The 16,610-nt window shown below is 43.7% G+C and overlaps 1 protein-coding gene across 2 annotated transcripts in view; it reads right to left on the reverse strand.

The window, feature by feature from the left end:
• RAPGEF5 (Rap guanine nucleotide exchange factor 5) overlaps window positions 1-16,610 on the reverse strand; it is a 165,393-nt gene that overhangs the window by 61,296 nt on the left and 87,487 nt on the right. The window contains exons 10-11 of one of the 2 annotated variants that reach the window (XM_054385178.1): window positions 5,468-5,571; window positions 5,043-5,131 (exon numbers count right to left, since the gene is read on the reverse strand). In XM_054385178.1, the coding sequence (XP_054241153.1) occupies window positions 5,043-5,131; window positions 5,468-5,571 (193 nt within the window). The remainder of the gene's footprint in view (window positions 1-5,042; window positions 5,132-5,467; window positions 5,572-16,610) is intronic. The other variant, XM_054385179.1, reaches the window with a different exon arrangement.

Genomic DNA, 16,610 nt, shown 5'->3' on the forward strand with positions numbered 1-16,610 from the left:
TACTTCTACTGCCACTCCAATTTGAGACAGTTTAGACTCATGCTGCATGAAGCAATGGTCATGTGCAAGAATCTCCCCAGGTTCTCTCACACTGAACACCAAGATAAATTATGATTTCAGCTTTTGTGCTGTTCTTACATGGATGTTGCTCTATGCTAAACTCTTACTCCTCTCCTCTGGGCGTGACAATCACATACATTTAGCCCGCTCAGTTCAAGTTTTCTGAAGACTTTGGGCAGAAGTCTACAAAACCCCATGAAATAATGACAGCAAACATTTCATTATATTATTCTTTCCATCCTAAAAACTGGAGGAAAGGATCACAAAGTGTTGAGCAAATATTTATTCTCCTTGACACCAGCCCACGTGCATCAGATACGTTGATGTTGATTGTGTGGCAGTCAGGGTAAGGTTTTTAAACAACTTTTACTCATCTGTAGTGACTAGTTCAGCACACATATTACTATGCGCAGTGAGCTCCCTTTATAGATAAGAAACAAACAAAAATGTCATAAAGCAATCTGATATTTTGTCTTGGATTGTTAAACAAAAGACAACACCTAGAAAAAGCAGAGCTGTATCCCTTTTCTGCAACATCATTTAGCAGCTGACTACAATCAGTTCATGCCAAACAGTACCCTTCTCTTAAAAGGCAACACAAAGCTCCACAGAGGCATGCCATTATCTAACATCAAAGTAGTGTCATTGGTGCAAACATAGAAACAGAATGGATTTTAAAAAAAATAACCAATTAACTATGCAGTACTTCTAGGAAAATAGTCATGGTCTGAAAGCCCTTCCTAGATGCCAAGTTATGATCCTAAAGCTAAAACTGCTTCTGTGTGACAGGGGAATAAGTCCCACTATTCCAAGGATCATGCATAGTCCAAGATAAGGTGACATAGCATGGTATGAAGATAGTTACTCCTTTTTTTTCCCTATTCCTAAGAAATCTAGACCATGTTTACAACTTTTCAAACATCTATCTTAGCTGCATCATAAGTATGCATCCTCTTTTTCTGTCACCTTAACCTTTCTCAATTCCTTTCCTCATTTGCCATCCTAACTTCTGTGATAGCCTAGCAAAAATACCATGCCTTCTCCCTTGCCACATTTCCTTTCAGCCAGTCCACTAAAAACATACATCAGTTAAGACTGACACCATCACATTGCTCCAGTCATACCATTCTTCATTTACATCCTTTCTCCGTATCTCCATTTCCCACTGCTTTTTGCTCTCAAAGACCTTCACAAATCAACCTCTTCTTCACCCTGTTCATTTCCTAAAGTGAATCCCACAGTAGGGAGGTAAAAGACAGATAATGTCATCAGATGTGATGAGGGAGATTATGTCCTGCTGTAGCTGCCTCAATGTAAAGCTCTAAGAGATCCAGGCAAGCCTGGAGAAGCGGCAGTGGATGTGGTGATCACTGTATCATTCCAGAGGCTGCCAAATGCTGAATGTAACCACTGAGAGGCAAATAAAGACCAAGGTCTAGATCAGTATAATGTCCAGAGATAGAAATGATGTTGCTAATGCCCAAGAAATAAAAGCTTTTGTAGTAAAGGGCAATTTTGAAAGTAACAACACAGTCAATGGGATGGGATTAGAGATCCTGAGATTTAGCCTTTTAGAGATTGCTTGTTCAAATCTCCATCCTTGATAAGGATTCTCCCAGGAGGTATGCCTTGCATTTTCTGCCTGAATATTGACACATTTCAAATGTCTTACTCTGTTCAGTTCTTAAAACTTCAAACTACCTTCTGAAGTACACACTCAGCAGACATCCCCCACTGAATCCAACAGCCTTAGAGATGACTCAGAGAAGTTGTTCATTACAGAAATTTTAAATTTCCATCCATCTCATGGTAGGAAACAAGAACAATCTTCTTGGTACATTACGGGTTACAATAAGCCAGTGAGATGAAAACTGTCTCCCTTTGACACCAAAGGCTGGTGAGCCCAAACTGAAGATGATGCCTCAAAAACTCACATATACTCCCTGACACAGTCATCACCAAAAAAACTCAATGATTAAATAGTTATTAAATATATTAGAGTCTTTGCAAACCTCAAACTTTCAAGACATCCTTGCCTACAGAAGTCAGCTGAGCAACTGACTAGCCTACCTGTGCATACTGCAGTGCCCTCCTTAGCCTCCTCAATCGTTGTAACAGTGTTTAGTCAAGTCACAGACAATGGGATGAGTCTGCAGGTCGGGTCTCTATCTGTTTAGTAGGATCCTCTGGACAAGTCTATCTAGTTGAGTACATCCCTACTTACTGCAGAGGGGGTTGGACTAGATGACCTTTAGAGGTCCCTTCCAACCCAAACCATTCTATGATTCTATGATCCTGCAACAGAATTCTTAAACTATCTTAATACAGGTTTAACAGAAGCTGAAGGCAGCCTTGAGCCTTGGGCAGCATCCCAGTTAAATTCATTCCAAAGCAGCCCCAAAGCCTGTCTTGACTGTCCCAGATGCAAATGGTACCTGACAACTTGGGCTAGAAAATGGAGGATGGTTGGGAGCAAGACATGGCACATCACTCAGCCATACCAGTGTTTATAAAAAGCAGTCTTCCACGACCATGAAAGTCACGGGAAATAGTGGCATTTTTTAATGACCATCAAGGTTTTCAGTTATGATTTGTTATACAGAGGGTGGGAATGAAAACATTCAGAGCATCCCTCCTTGGGAAACAGTGCAAAGGGTCAAACGGAACAGCCCCCTGTGCACCAGCATACGTAAGAACAGCTCTTTCTCATGTTCTTTACTGACACAAACAAGCAAACTGGGTTGGAGGCTGCAGGGAAAGCAGGAAGTCATCCTAGAACTGGCAAACAGACAGCAGGAGCAGCAGCTGGGTGCAACAATATCATCCTTTCATGTTCCACAAAGCTATGCTTGCTAAAACACAAGTCTGCAGGATTCTGTAACACCACTGTCTCTGAGATGGGCCAGACTGGAACTACAAAATAATATACAGAACAGCAAATCCAAGCAAACTAACAGCAGAATAATGCCTTCAGGTGCACATACAAGGATGTACTTGTACAGTCTATATCCCCTATTTGCTCGTGCCAAATGCCACTGAGTCTGTAAAACAGACTGACAAAACATGATTACAAGGGCCTCTGCCACATGAAACACTGGAAAATGTAACTCTCAAAGTCTTTTATTTTTATTAAGTTCTGCATTACCAGATTAATAAAGTCAAGGGAAAACAGTACATGATGAACTACCCCTGAGAAACTGCAGGGCCACTGGGCAAGGTTTAGCACACTTCTTTGTGATGGCAAAAAACTGAAGGCACAGAGACTTTGTTCTGTCCCTGGGATCCAGTTAACCCTGGCTACAGGGCAGAGATAATTGTTTCTTCCTAAAAGGAGGCAGGATAATGCAGAAGAGGTATGGGGAAGCCAATTAACCTTTAAGTACATTACCATCTGCTAACAACCAGGCAAGCAGTGGTTTAGCATTTGTTTTGAGGGCAGTTTACTAGCCCCTCTCTGTAACAATAAGAACAGGCTCCCAGTGATGGGAGGAAGAGAGAGCAGAGCAAAGAAAAGGTAGCACACGTGAGGATATATATAACATCTAATGCTTTATGCAGAGTGTTTTACATTTACAAACACTAAAATGTAATGCATAACACTAGTGAAAAGCTCATTGTTTTCCACTAAGATTGTGAGCTCATGAAAAAAAGATTAAGCAGCCCATAAAAAGGGGCGGCTAATGTCCCTCAATCTGCATATAACAAACATTAATGGGGAAACTTACTCTGGATCCAACATTTGACCTTAAAGGGCCAAGGAAAGATCCTCACTGCATTGCCTAAGAGCTGGCTCAAGTAAATTACAGCCAGAACTAGTCTGAGGGTATCTGTACAAGGAAAACAGCCACAGCCTTTCTCTGCACTAAATATTAATGTCTAGGCAGACAAAAGCAGCACTAGGAATACTGTAGTATCACCAGCAGACACTCTGTGTGTTTCTTCAAGGCATCCACACCTCCACACTGGGAATATACCTATTGTCCCACTTTAAACTAATGAGTTGTTCTGAGAACCCAATCCTGACGTTCCTCTGGGACTTACAGACATTATTTATATTTTCAGTCACTTAAAAGGATTAAAGTGTGTTTATTCTAAGTAATCTCATTTGCAGAGAGATATATACAGACAGCATAAGTTTTAACCCTACTGGGAAGGATCAAATGCACAGCCCCATTTTCAGCCAGCTGCCTTCCTCAGCTCTTCAGTATTCGGGACCTCTGAAAGTCTCCCCAGCCTGGCTGCTTTCATTAAAACTATCTATGAATTGAAGGTTGCAGGCACTTCTGACAAACTACCCCAAGAGCCCTAGATGACAGCAAGCTGCGCATATAGGCAAGAGATCTAGCTGAAAATTAAACTGCATGTCAAGTAGCTCGATCAATATAATAATTGCTCTAGGCTGGAACAGGCTACAATCTCTGATTGAAGACACACAAGTGCAATATCAGACTATACACTGTGCCCTGGGTTATGAGGAAATTTATAAGTGTGCTTAGGGAACAGAAGATGTGCCAAAATACCGAGGAGGGGTGGCACAACCGGGAGTTAACCAAGAGGCTGAAGTGCACAGCAAGTATTCTGATCAATATAACAACAGCTGCAGGCTAAGAGGAATGGCAGCTTCTGCCCGGAGAGACACAGGTGCTGTGCCATGCCCACCGCAGCCTGCGCTGCCCGGGCAGGCGCGACAGCCCAGCACAAAAAGGGTCCGGTTGCTGCTCCGTACGTGCGGCCCCGATAACTACCGGCAGCTCTGCCCCGGGGCCCGACGTCCCGCTCTGCCACCCGTTCACGGCTTCCTCCCCACATCGCTACGGGCTGAGCATCACCCTGGCAGCCGACTTTCGTCCGGGGGTGCCCGGGAGCGACCTCAGCTCTGCCGGCACCAAGAGCAGGACCGGCACCAAGACCTGGACCAGGACCTCTTCCCCACTCCCGCCCAGGGCTGCCGCCACCGATTCCCCGCACGGCTCGCTCCTTACCCGTCTCTTTGTCCTGTCCGGCTTCCAGGTGCAGGTCGCTCAGGAGATGCTCCAAAATCTTCTCCGGCGTTCCCGACACCACCACGTATCTGTCGGAAAGCAAAGAGTCCCCGGAGTCATCCTCGGTGGAGGACTGCGAGCGGCTGCTCCACTCGTCCTCCTCATCCTCCTCGTCGATGTACTTGAAGTAAGGCACGTCGAAGGTGGGCAGCGGCCGCTCCCCGCCGCGGCCCGCCAGCGCCTCGGGCACCCGCACCCTGCCGCTGCCCATCGCGCCCCTCTCTCGCCGCGCCGCCCCCCTCAGGTGCGCCCCCCGGGGGCCATCCCGCCCTGCCGGGGACCGCGGCCGCCGCCACCCCGCCCGCCGCCGCGGAGCCCGGCCCGGCCGGCCCAGCCCCGCGCTCCCGGAGCCGCGGAAGCCTTACCTCCCGCGCCGCTCGGGGGCCGGGCTGCGTGACCACACCTTCCGCAGCACCAGTGCTGCGCCGGCCTCCTCCCGCGCCCGCTCGCCGCCGCCTCCATCGCTGGCCTTCCGTGCACAGGGGAGGGGGAGAGAGCGAGAGAGAGAGCGCGGTCAGCGCCCGCCGCCGGCCCTGCCTCGCCGCTGGCGGTCAGAATCGAGAAGGGGGCTTTGCGCTGAGGGGCAGAAAGAAGGTACGGGCTGCCCTTTGTAAGCGGCACTCGGCATCCCCGGTGCCATTCTAATTCGCAGGAGGGGGTGGGGGGAATGCCAGTCCCTGTGTCCCCAAGGTGATAGCTTGCTTAATTGCCGGTCAAATACCGCAGGGGACAGGTAAGGACAGGCAGGTAGCGGCATGCGCTCGCACAACACAGCAGCAAATACACCTTCTGTAAAGGTTCTTTCCTGTACTTCAACAAAGGCAATAAAACCATGGGGATAGGCACACAGTGTCTGCTTCTGAGCACCTCTTCAAATATTCCATTTACAAATCTCCCTCTGGAATAACTTTTTAACTTGGGAAACGTACACCCGCAGAGGAAGTTAAGCCCAGTGACAGTCCTGTGTGTGAATCTTAGCTAAGCTGCGGTTTGAACCCTGTTTTCCCCTTGGTTCCTGAAACGGAAGGGAGCTGAGACATCACCCTTTTCTGCACAGGCAGCCTGCACCCAGAGAGAGCTGAAGCCAGCGATCAGGGTTTGCTGCTGAGCAAGGCACGTTGAAACACAGTCACTGCCAAAGAGCAGCTCGCAGGCCCCTGCAAGATCGTCCTGGCAGCTTCAGTCACCAGAGAGGGTGAGCAACACAAAAGAGGCAGATGTCTCAATGAATGCACACCCAATAGCTGCTGTTCCTCTAATTCTGACCTGGTTTAGTTATATCGTTCAGTATGTCAAATACACTATGAAGGCAACACATATATTACTCAAAGGAGAAAAAACAGATCTGTACATCAAGTCTACAGTATCCAGCACTAACAAAGGCTTCAAGCAGCTTAAAAATTGCTGAGGAACAGCTCTTGGCCAAACAAGGGGGGGAAATCACTTTATGATCCCTCTTTCTATTATTTTATTTCCTGTTTTAAGAATTTGCTGCTTCTGGTTGTCACTGTGGTACAGGCATGTCCAAAACTGCAACCCCTGCCCTGAAGAAGTTTTCTTTATCAGTAAAACAACATGTAGAATTGATCTAGTAAATTTCTGCAAGGTCAGATATACAGGTACTGAGCCAATTAATGTCAGATATTCATTGTAACACTCCCAGGGGACATTACTGAGCAGCCGCGTTACAGCGATACTGATGCATAATTGTAATCTTCCATTTCCCCAGCCATAGGTTTTTGTTGCCTATGTATTTGAAAAGCTGCAATGAAAGAAGCAGCAAAAGAGGAAGAGAGGAAGAACAAGAAATGGGGGCAACATTAAAGCTATTCGGTAACAGGAAGGTTTATCCAGACAAACAAATATCTCCAATTCTCCTTGTTTCCTCTGCCCAAATCCTCATTTCCTTGTGCTCACTGATAATCCAAACTGCAGCATATATAGGACATATCTGTGATGCATTGGTGCTGTATTTGTACACACCATCAATTTCCACGTATATGGGAAGGGATTTTAAGCATACCCATATATACATTATGTATGTAAGCAGTTGGCAGCAAGTCAACAGGGAGCACCAGGAGGGCAAAAGCTCTCTCACACTGAAAGGACACTAACAATGGTTGTTCTGGAAGATGGTGTTTGGTGTTCCCTTTTCAGCATCTCACCAAGCAGAAACATGTTCAAAAAAAAACTTTTGGGTGATTGTAAACAGATTAACAAAAAGTTAATGAGATTTTCGTAAGGCTTTTCAACTTGTCCTTGCCTGGTTTGTCCATTTCAAGGAAGAGCAAAAATCAGTCTGTTAAGAGCAAAAATCAGCCTATTATGTCAGGAAAGCCAAAAATTATGCAAAACCAAGGCCAATCAGGTTCAATTTGGATTTTTCACTATCTATAATAATTACTGCCTAAAAAAAGGTGAAGGTTAGAGCTCTAATTCCTTTACTTTGCCATCTTCCATTAAAAATAATTTCACTTTAAGGGAAGAATTAAGTATTTCATTGAAATCCCATCTAAGCATAATGTGTTTTTGTGTTCAGTCAGACCCTTTAATCACACCACAAGCAACAAAAATTAACCTGAACAAAGCAAAATACAAAGACTAGTCCAATGTATTTTCCCAATTTCACTGCAGATATTACTCTAAAATGACATCAAGGCACGCTTCATTTATCGGAGTCTTGAATGGTCCGTGAAATAATTAATTCTCGCTGGAAGAAAACTAGGCTGCTCTCAGCATGCTCCATCTAAATCCAGCGGCAGATGAGGAGGAGGGTGCAAGGGGCCCCCAAGTGACAGGAGCGTGTACTGAAGAGCAAGGCAGCACCCGAGCAGACCGACTCGAGACACTCTCTTCGTATTGCCAATTAACAAGGAAGGCTCCCAGCACTTCCTCAGACCCTTACACAGCCCTCGCTTAAGCAACCTGCACTGATCACACAGGAGTGCAGCGGCTCAGCGTTACCATTGCTCTCATTTTACGGTGAGGCAGATGCAATGGGGCTGAGAGGCTACAGCAGGGTTGTGCTGCAGATCAGCAGCAGAATCCAGTTCACACAGGTGACATTACACTGGCATCTTGGCTTTGAGCCCCTCATGCTGTTTATTTGACTTTCCTCCAGTTTCTAAGGGTGGGAAATGACTCCCAATAGCCCGGGTCAAAATATATTTGGACTTGTGATTTCACAGAGTTGGGACAGGCAAAGGTAAAGCACCAGAGATGTCACAGGGGTGAATCACTGACTTCACACGTGGCCTTCAGCAAGTCACTTGTATAGATTCTCCCTGCTTTGTCCCCTCAAAAGCACCACTCGCATCCTGCTTTGATGTTATAATCAATCCTTGGTGCACATTACCCATCACTAGCAAATTTAGCTAGTGTCCATGAACCTCTGTGTGTGTCAGCCAATATATTTCACATTTATTACAGCTTTTAACTAATCATCTCTTGATAGCTAAACACAGCACTATCAACTTCTACGTCACTTCCCAGCAGGACTTTCCAGGAAACAGTAAGGCCCTCTGAACTCAGTGGATCTTCCAACCAATATTATCATCAATTTTCTACTTCTCTCATCCATCTAGCTAATACTGAAATAAGCCATTTATCTCCCGGGTAATATATTTTAACACCAGAGAAGTGCTACCTTTATTTTCAGCATGAAAGGAACCCTGGGGTGGTATAAATATTTATATGCTTATAAGCATGAAGCAGCTGGGAGTCCTTGCTTAGAGGGCATTAGCTTGTGTAGGTTACACTTTACATAAGGAGGAACATGACCCTCTGAAAATTACCATTGGGGCAGAAGAAAGCAGAGGTATCTACAGTAGTGTAGAAAACAGCCACAGTGTGCCAGTTTCCTTATGGAAGATCTTAAGTTGCTGGGTTACTCACAATTGACAAGAATCCAATCTCCGGCCAAAGCAACTAGTAGCTTTGGTATCAGTCAGGGATATTTCCATGTCCCTGGAATTCCTGAGTTTGGCCTTTTAAATAACTGAAAGAGGAACCAACATCCAGAATATGATACCTCTCCTCTTCCTATGAGAAGCATCCACTGCTATCAACAGCATTGTGAATCTGTTTTATTTTCTGACAGAAAACAACAGTATGCTCTGCAACAGACACAGTATATTCAGAAGCCTACTTCCCTGAAAAGAAATCACATTTTCACCTCATTCCTCCACAGGACAGGACACCTGTGCAAAGATTTATTTCTTTATCTTACCCATTACTGAAGTGCCCATTAGTTTGGAACACCCCTAACTAGCAGTCCAAAATAGGCTCTTCCCAATGACAGAACTTTTTTCCAACATCTTTCTAGGTGCCTTTAAAAAAAAAAATGGACTTGACCCAAAGCTACCTCAGCAAACCCCTAGATCCAGAGAGACTCCCATGTGGCTTGTTTCAATGGGTAAAGAGGTGATACAGCAATTACAGATAAGCTTAAACCACTTCTGGATTTAATGGAGCATGGAAAATTCAGTCTGCAGACAGATTTTCCTGCTGCCAAACGACTGAGCAAAGGCAAAGAGAATCTTCTTTGGGCAACAGGCAAGAAAGCAAACTTTACACAGGCTATCTCCTTCAAAATCACATTAAATAACAGATAAATTGCCTCCTCTACAAGTTACAGAGGGCATCATTTTGTTTTCATAGCATAAATTGGTAAAACTGACTCAATGCAATCAGATAATTCTGGTAACTTCTGACTCTGTGTCTTTTCAGCTGGTGCCAGGGCATGACCATGAAAGGTAAGGGAAAAGGCACATATGAAAAATTCCTGGGGCTGTTTGTGTTCTGAAGATGAGACTCTCCTCCCCTAATGAATCCTTGGAGCTTCCCTGCACACACACAATTATTTCCATGTAAGAGATTGAAATAAAAGAGCAGAAGCTGGAAGGGATTTCAGAAGCACAACTCTAAACAGGCTTCCACAACAGCGCAGGGAAGGCACTCAATAAGGTGACAGAGCAGGACAAAAGCCATTAAATAACAAGATCCTCACTTTCAGAAGACTCACTGTTTTCCTGGGCAGGTATCTTTTTGCTTGGATATTATAATCAAACCCTGGCACATATCATCTACACAAAAGAAGAATTAGAAGAACATGATAAAGACAAGAAGGTCTCTTTTTATTATTATTATTACTACTATGTCCTGCTCCTTCATTAAGGCTCTGCCTTTTTCTATATATATTAAGGACCTGCACTGGGACAGGGTCAAAGCAGAAACAAAATGCCCTCTGCTGGGACCCTGCAGTATCCACTGCAAAAGCTGGCAGCACCTGCCTCTTCAGTGTGACGTTGAGGTCTCCAAATCCACTCACTGAGAACTAGATTGAACACAGCAATAGTTATAGAGTTACAGCTGCTTTAGCTCAGAGCTCTGTCCAGGCTCATTACATCACAGGATCACAGGATGTTAGGGGTTGGAAGGGACCTCTGGAGATCTTCAAGTTCAACCCCCCTGCCAGAGCAGGACCATAGAATCTAGCAGAGGTCTCACAAAAATGCATCCAGATGGATTCATAAACATTTGAGAGGAACAGAAATCCACTAGTGGCATTAAAATGCCTTACACAGTGATTATTTTGGCTCTCAGTGACTTCTGACCAGTCAATTAAACTACAAAACACCTTAAATAGTTTGACTACCACCCTCCCCAGCAAAGGGTACCAGGGGATTGTACAAAAACTTCCCAGTAGTCTCATGCTGAGGTATCAGTCTCAGAGACGCACAACAAAGAGCTGACATCCGGCTCAACAAAACCTCCTCAGAATTTATCAACTTCATAAATGGTTGTAAAATGAGCATGAGCCACATCACGGGGGAAAAAAAAATAAATCAAAATCCTTTGTTGCTGCAGCCAATTTTGAATATCACATCTGATAATGCACAGAACAAGCCCTTTTAGAAAAACTGTTGGTGCTGTCATCTGCATGCTGAATATCTGCAGCAAAGGCAACATTAATAGCAAGTTACTTTTGTAGAGGGGTCAAAAGGACAGTGCTGGTAAGACAGAGATGACAGACAACAGGCATCAGGGAAAAGATTAATATCCCTACACAGTCATACATCAAGGAACTCAATTTTTTCCTGTAATCCCAAAACTGCTGAGAGTAGGATTATTTCTGCTTTCCCTATTACTAAGAAGAAAGAAACCACTCATGGGAATAGGGCACTGCTAAATGCGAGTCCTTATGCGAGCAGAAAGGCTGCGGTTAGGTCTTAGAGCAAAAAAGAAAAAAGCTCAATTACGTGATGTTCCCAAGTGGTGGTCCCACCACAACTGTTGGGCTCACTGTGTTGCCTCACGCAGCATTTCATAGCAGGTTAACAGCAAGGAATGCCCCAAATTGAGACTGAATTGTCCATACCCATGACTGGCCCACTGTTTACCTCCAAGTATCATTATTTAAGATGACAGCCCTTCTATGGAGCAGGTTTAATGAAAGGAAGCAATACCTCCAATACTGGAAAAAGGACACACTTTCTAAAATAACATGAAAAAGAAAACATTACTGGTGTCACAATCACTGAAGTAACAATATCACAACCTTAACACTCTACAGCTCTTTGTTAGATAATGAAAAATGTCTTTTTAAGACAACTGAAGGCTATGCCATTTCAGTTTTCCCTTTCTTGGAGGACATGATCTTCATAGCTATTAGTAGAGAGGTATGACAACCTGACAAAGAGCTACCACCTTGGCAAGGACAATCTAGGAAAGACCTTCTCTCTGTAACTGTACAAAAGCAAAGGGGAAAAAGAAAGGGGGAGGGAGTGGGAAGAGACAGATGAAAGACGTGAGGATGGTATTAATATTGTTATCATTCTCTTACAGCTGGCAGGGCAGCACTTACTTCAAAAATACCTAGATGTGGAAGAATTGCAGGCCTACAGCATATTTATGTGTAGAAAAATCCGCACTACATCGGGGCAAATTAATGTGACTGTACCACAAAAGGAGAAGGTGCCAACCATCCCTTCCACTGGCTTGCAATCAGTGTGGTGGGTTGTGGGACTGGTTGGAAATTTTGCAAGACAACCTTTTTTTTTTATTCCTACTGAAAAAAATGTGGATTCACTACAGCTGAAACAGGGGCAGAACATGTTGGTCTGAACAGAAAGCAGCCTGCCAGGCTACCCTTGCTGCCTGCACATACTGCTCACTCCAGGCTGGCAGGGCTTCTGCATCTCTTAACCTCCAGGAGCTTATCAGGCCTGGAGGTTCAGGTCCCAAGGTTCCCAGAATAAGTGGTAGGAAAATTAGATCTCCATTTCTGCCCTAAGAGTGTTTTGCAATTGTCTTATTTTCTTCATCAGATTAAAAAAAAACTCCTCCCCACCCCCTAAGAATGTGAAGCTTCTTACAGGAGAAAATTCAAGCACCAGACACATCCCTCTTGCATATGTAGTTAAAGCAACAGTTCAACCTCCCAGCTACCAAAAAGTGTCTTCTAGTGATGGCAGTGGATCAAACCTTATCTGCAGTGACAAACCTGAAGGAAATCATATAAAAACTTCAGGATTTATGTTTTGGAGAGGAAGTGAGGGGCACTGCTGAGGATTCAAGAAGAACTACAGGCTTAACCCAGATACTCCAGGACTGCTAACACATACTACTATTGCTATATGCCTCAAGGAAAGAAGAATGGAAGATTGACTAGATATACAGAAGTTATGATTGAGATAAATGTTACACCAGAAGGGTGTAATTCAAGAATTTACTGGGATGTAAGGGGAAATAGGTAACAACTTGATTAACACCTAACATGGCTCAGACTTGGCTTCTACAGCAGCTCCCATTCAAGAACGAAACCTGCAGGAGACAGCTCTCTAACATTAATGGATTTAATTTATTAACATAGACTAATATTCACCTTGGTAAGGACATGTGTACAAAGGCCTTACAATCTTTACAATGGACATAGCAATAAATAAATTCCCCTGCAGGAATGGAAGAGAGATGGCAGCAAATATATGACACTGTCAGCTTTATACTGCTCTAATTACCAGTGTTGGACATATACAACCTCTAAGTCAAACAGACAAGACTGCTGATCCCTTTCTTTGCCAATTTGTATTTGGTGTAAAGTAAACTACTATTTTTAAAAATTACTTATTTCCTATCCACCAGAGAAACCTTTGTCTCTTGCTTTACGTCCATAGCACCTCTCAATGCTGACAATGTCATTACTCTAAGTAAAAAAAAAAAAAAATTTATATAAACATACATTATCTACATTATAAGCCACAATTCCAAAATTAGAGACTAAAAATTGTCTATTAAACTGAGGTACTGCTCATTACATTTATCACTGTAAAGCATATCTCTTTTTCTTGAAGCACTGTAGTCACACATCTGATTTTTCATGAGAGAATGCTTAGCAAAGGCTAAGCAAAGCTGGTTCTGGCCTCACAAAAATGCTTAAGGTTAACTCTAAAACAACACAAACAAAATATATAAATCTTGAGCTCATTCTCAGGAACTCCAGAACCAAACTCTTTCAAATGCAATGACATTTAATACAGGCTTCTAACAGCAAGCGTGAAAAAAACACTAAGGGAGTAAAAAAATCCCAAAGCCAATGTTTAAAGTAAACCCAGTTAATTTAACTTTCATCCCAACAGCTGAGATCACAAAGTAGAGCTTATATCCTGTGTTTTGGTGGTTGTTTTCAACTAAGTTAGATGAAGCCTGGTGATTTCTTTTGAGAAAAGAATAAATCACTATTAATACAGTTTTCCTGGGATTGGATGATGGTTTTAACTCCCTCTGAAACAGCCTGAAATGACCAGCCTTTTTACTAATGCCTTCTAATGGTTCTTTTCTTGCTAATTAATTCATGCATCTAAATCATTCAAAAATAGATAAGCCACTAATCACTCACAGCCTTGATAATGTATCCTAAGTAGACAGCAACATGTAGAGCATGCAATAAGGCTGCCAAAAAGAAAAGACAAAAGGATTTAGAAGGAAAAATAAGGCTCACTTCTTCCACCTAATAGCAGGAGATTTGATTCTGCATTTATTATGTAGGATAAAAGCCCTCTGATGTCAACAAATAATCTACTACAGAAACAAGCAAAATCAGGCTGTCTTTATACAGGATGCTTTTTACTAACATTGCATGCACAGGAGCAAATTAAAGGCTCTTTTTTTTTCCTTTTGTTTTGGTGCAAGGTTTGTTGTCTACATTTAGCAAAAGTGAAAAACAAAAGAGTAAAAGAGGCAAGAAAGAGCAGGTTAACAACCAACCAGCTGTTGTCAGCAATAATTCATTCAAAAGTTATAGCACACAAGAAATAAAGGAATTTTATTGCAAGATTACCACGAGGAAGAGTGCTTACCCGCATGCCTATGCCAAGAATAATACTGTAAAAAGATAAATTTAATCAAATTTTCATGTATTGAAGAAAACCAAAGTGTCATCAACAATAAAAATAAAAGAAAAATATACAATGCCAGTCAGCACAATTATGAAGTGACATTTTACATGGAGCTGTTGGAGCTACTTCAGAAGAGGGCCACAAAGATGATCCAAGGGCTGGAGCAGCTCTGCTATCGGAACAGGCTGAGGGAGCTGGGGTTGTTCAGCCTGGAGAAGAGAAGGCTCCAGGGAGACCTTATAGGTGCCTTCCAGAACCTGAAGAGATCCTACAGAAAGGCTGAAGAGGGCCTTTTCAGAAGGGTGTCTAGCAATAGAACAAGGGGGAATGGTTTTAAGCTGAGAGAGGATCTTAGAAAGAAATTCTTCAGTACAAGGGTGGTGAGACTCTGCAATTAGTTGCCCAGAGTGGTCATGGATGTGTGCTGGTCTGAGGCCAGACAGATCCTCTCTTGCCCCGAAGGGCCAAAAGAATGACACTCACAAACGGATTGAAGAGTGATGGAAAGTTTAAATGGAAAAGCAGTTGGTAAAACTACAAAAACTACAAGCATAGTGGCAAAGATATCCCAAAGCATACAGAGTCCCTTACACAACACCCAAAGACCTCCCAACTCTTCTTCCCTTCTCCCTACCTGAGAGTATACCCAAAACCCCAGGGCTCTTTCTTCCCCCCCCCCCCATTGCTAGGCCAGGTCTGAGACTGCCAACCCCCCCCTTCTCCTGGCATTAGGCCTAGGCAGACCTAAGAGGCCTTGAGATATTCCCCTACCATGACCCAATAGGGAGCATCTCCCATGGGAGCAGAGAAGGAAGAAAGAGAGAGAGAATGACTTTGCAGATGGATTGATAGGGTGCAGGATTTCTGGGTAGAAATACGCCGTTTCCTGTGTCCACCTGATTGGGTTGGAGACTGGGGACACAGGAGGTGTAACTGTTGTGGCAGTAACAGGAGGCACCCAGCCTGAACTGCCACAGGATGCCTCCTCCATGGAGGTGTTCAAGGCAAAGTTGGATGAGGCCTTGAGCAAGCAAATCTAGTCAAGAGGTGTCCCTGTCTGTGTCAGGGAGGTTGGAGTAGATGACCTCTGAGGTCCCTTCCAACCTAAGCTATTCTATGGTTCTATGATTTTATATTTCTCCCATTTTATGATTTTAAATAATTACTTTTATTTGGTTCCAGATGGAATCAGGTACTTGCTTCTTAACTAGCTACACACGGTCCAAAACAATTTCAGTCTGAATGCTGGGAGTTTCCTCTGCTTTTTTAGGTTATACAGTTATGCCCAGCTTTAGGAGAAAGTTAAGTTAGTTATACCAAGAGCGATCTCAATATTCATTCAAGTTATGGAATGAAAAATGTATTGTTCCCATGGCAACCGGTAAATCACACAGTATCTGCACTGAAACGCAGGACATCTTGAGTAAACACTCATCTGTGTGGTTGAGTGTCCTCCTCCGCACAGAATGGTTCCTTTGTGGAGGAACATGCACAATTTCACTCTCTTCTATGAAACGTTGATAGAAGTAATCCAAAATGTTATTTTTGTATGAGGCAATTTAACCATATCTATCACTGAATTGATATTGACTAAAAGACTACATGCTGCACATGCTGCTAGGATTTGCCTCAGTCAAGACTATGGAACCTTGCAAATGACAGAGTGCACCTCTCCCACTCCCTTTGTACTTGGACATCAGGAGACTGTTCACAACAACACTGGGGAAAAAGTCTTCCTGACAGTGTGAAAAACTGCCAGACGTGCAGCAGCACATCACACTGGGACAGCTGGAGCTGTAACTGCCTCCAGCCATCTGCTCCACCCTTCTGATGGATGTTGCCAACCCCAAAGCAAGGACATCTGATCTACCCTTGAAGCAGCCCTGAACCAGCAGCAGCTCCTTGTCTTGCTGGGCTCAGATATTTTCAGCAGCTAAAATCCAACCTCTCCCTCATAGGATCTCACCTCCTCCCCAGTCTTAACCATGACAACTCTCTCTGGTCAACCCCCTCAAACCATATTGTTCTACTGCCAGTCCCATCCATAAAGCATCAAATATCCATCACTCACTGAACTGTATTTCCCTGTTGCCTTTTTCTAGCTGCTCTTCTC

Source organism: Indicator indicator, chromosome 11 (assembly GCF_027791375.1).
Source record: "Indicator indicator isolate 239-I01 chromosome 11, UM_Iind_1.1, whole genome shotgun sequence".
Taxonomy (NCBI): domain Eukaryota; kingdom Metazoa; phylum Chordata; class Aves; order Piciformes; family Indicatoridae; genus Indicator; species Indicator indicator.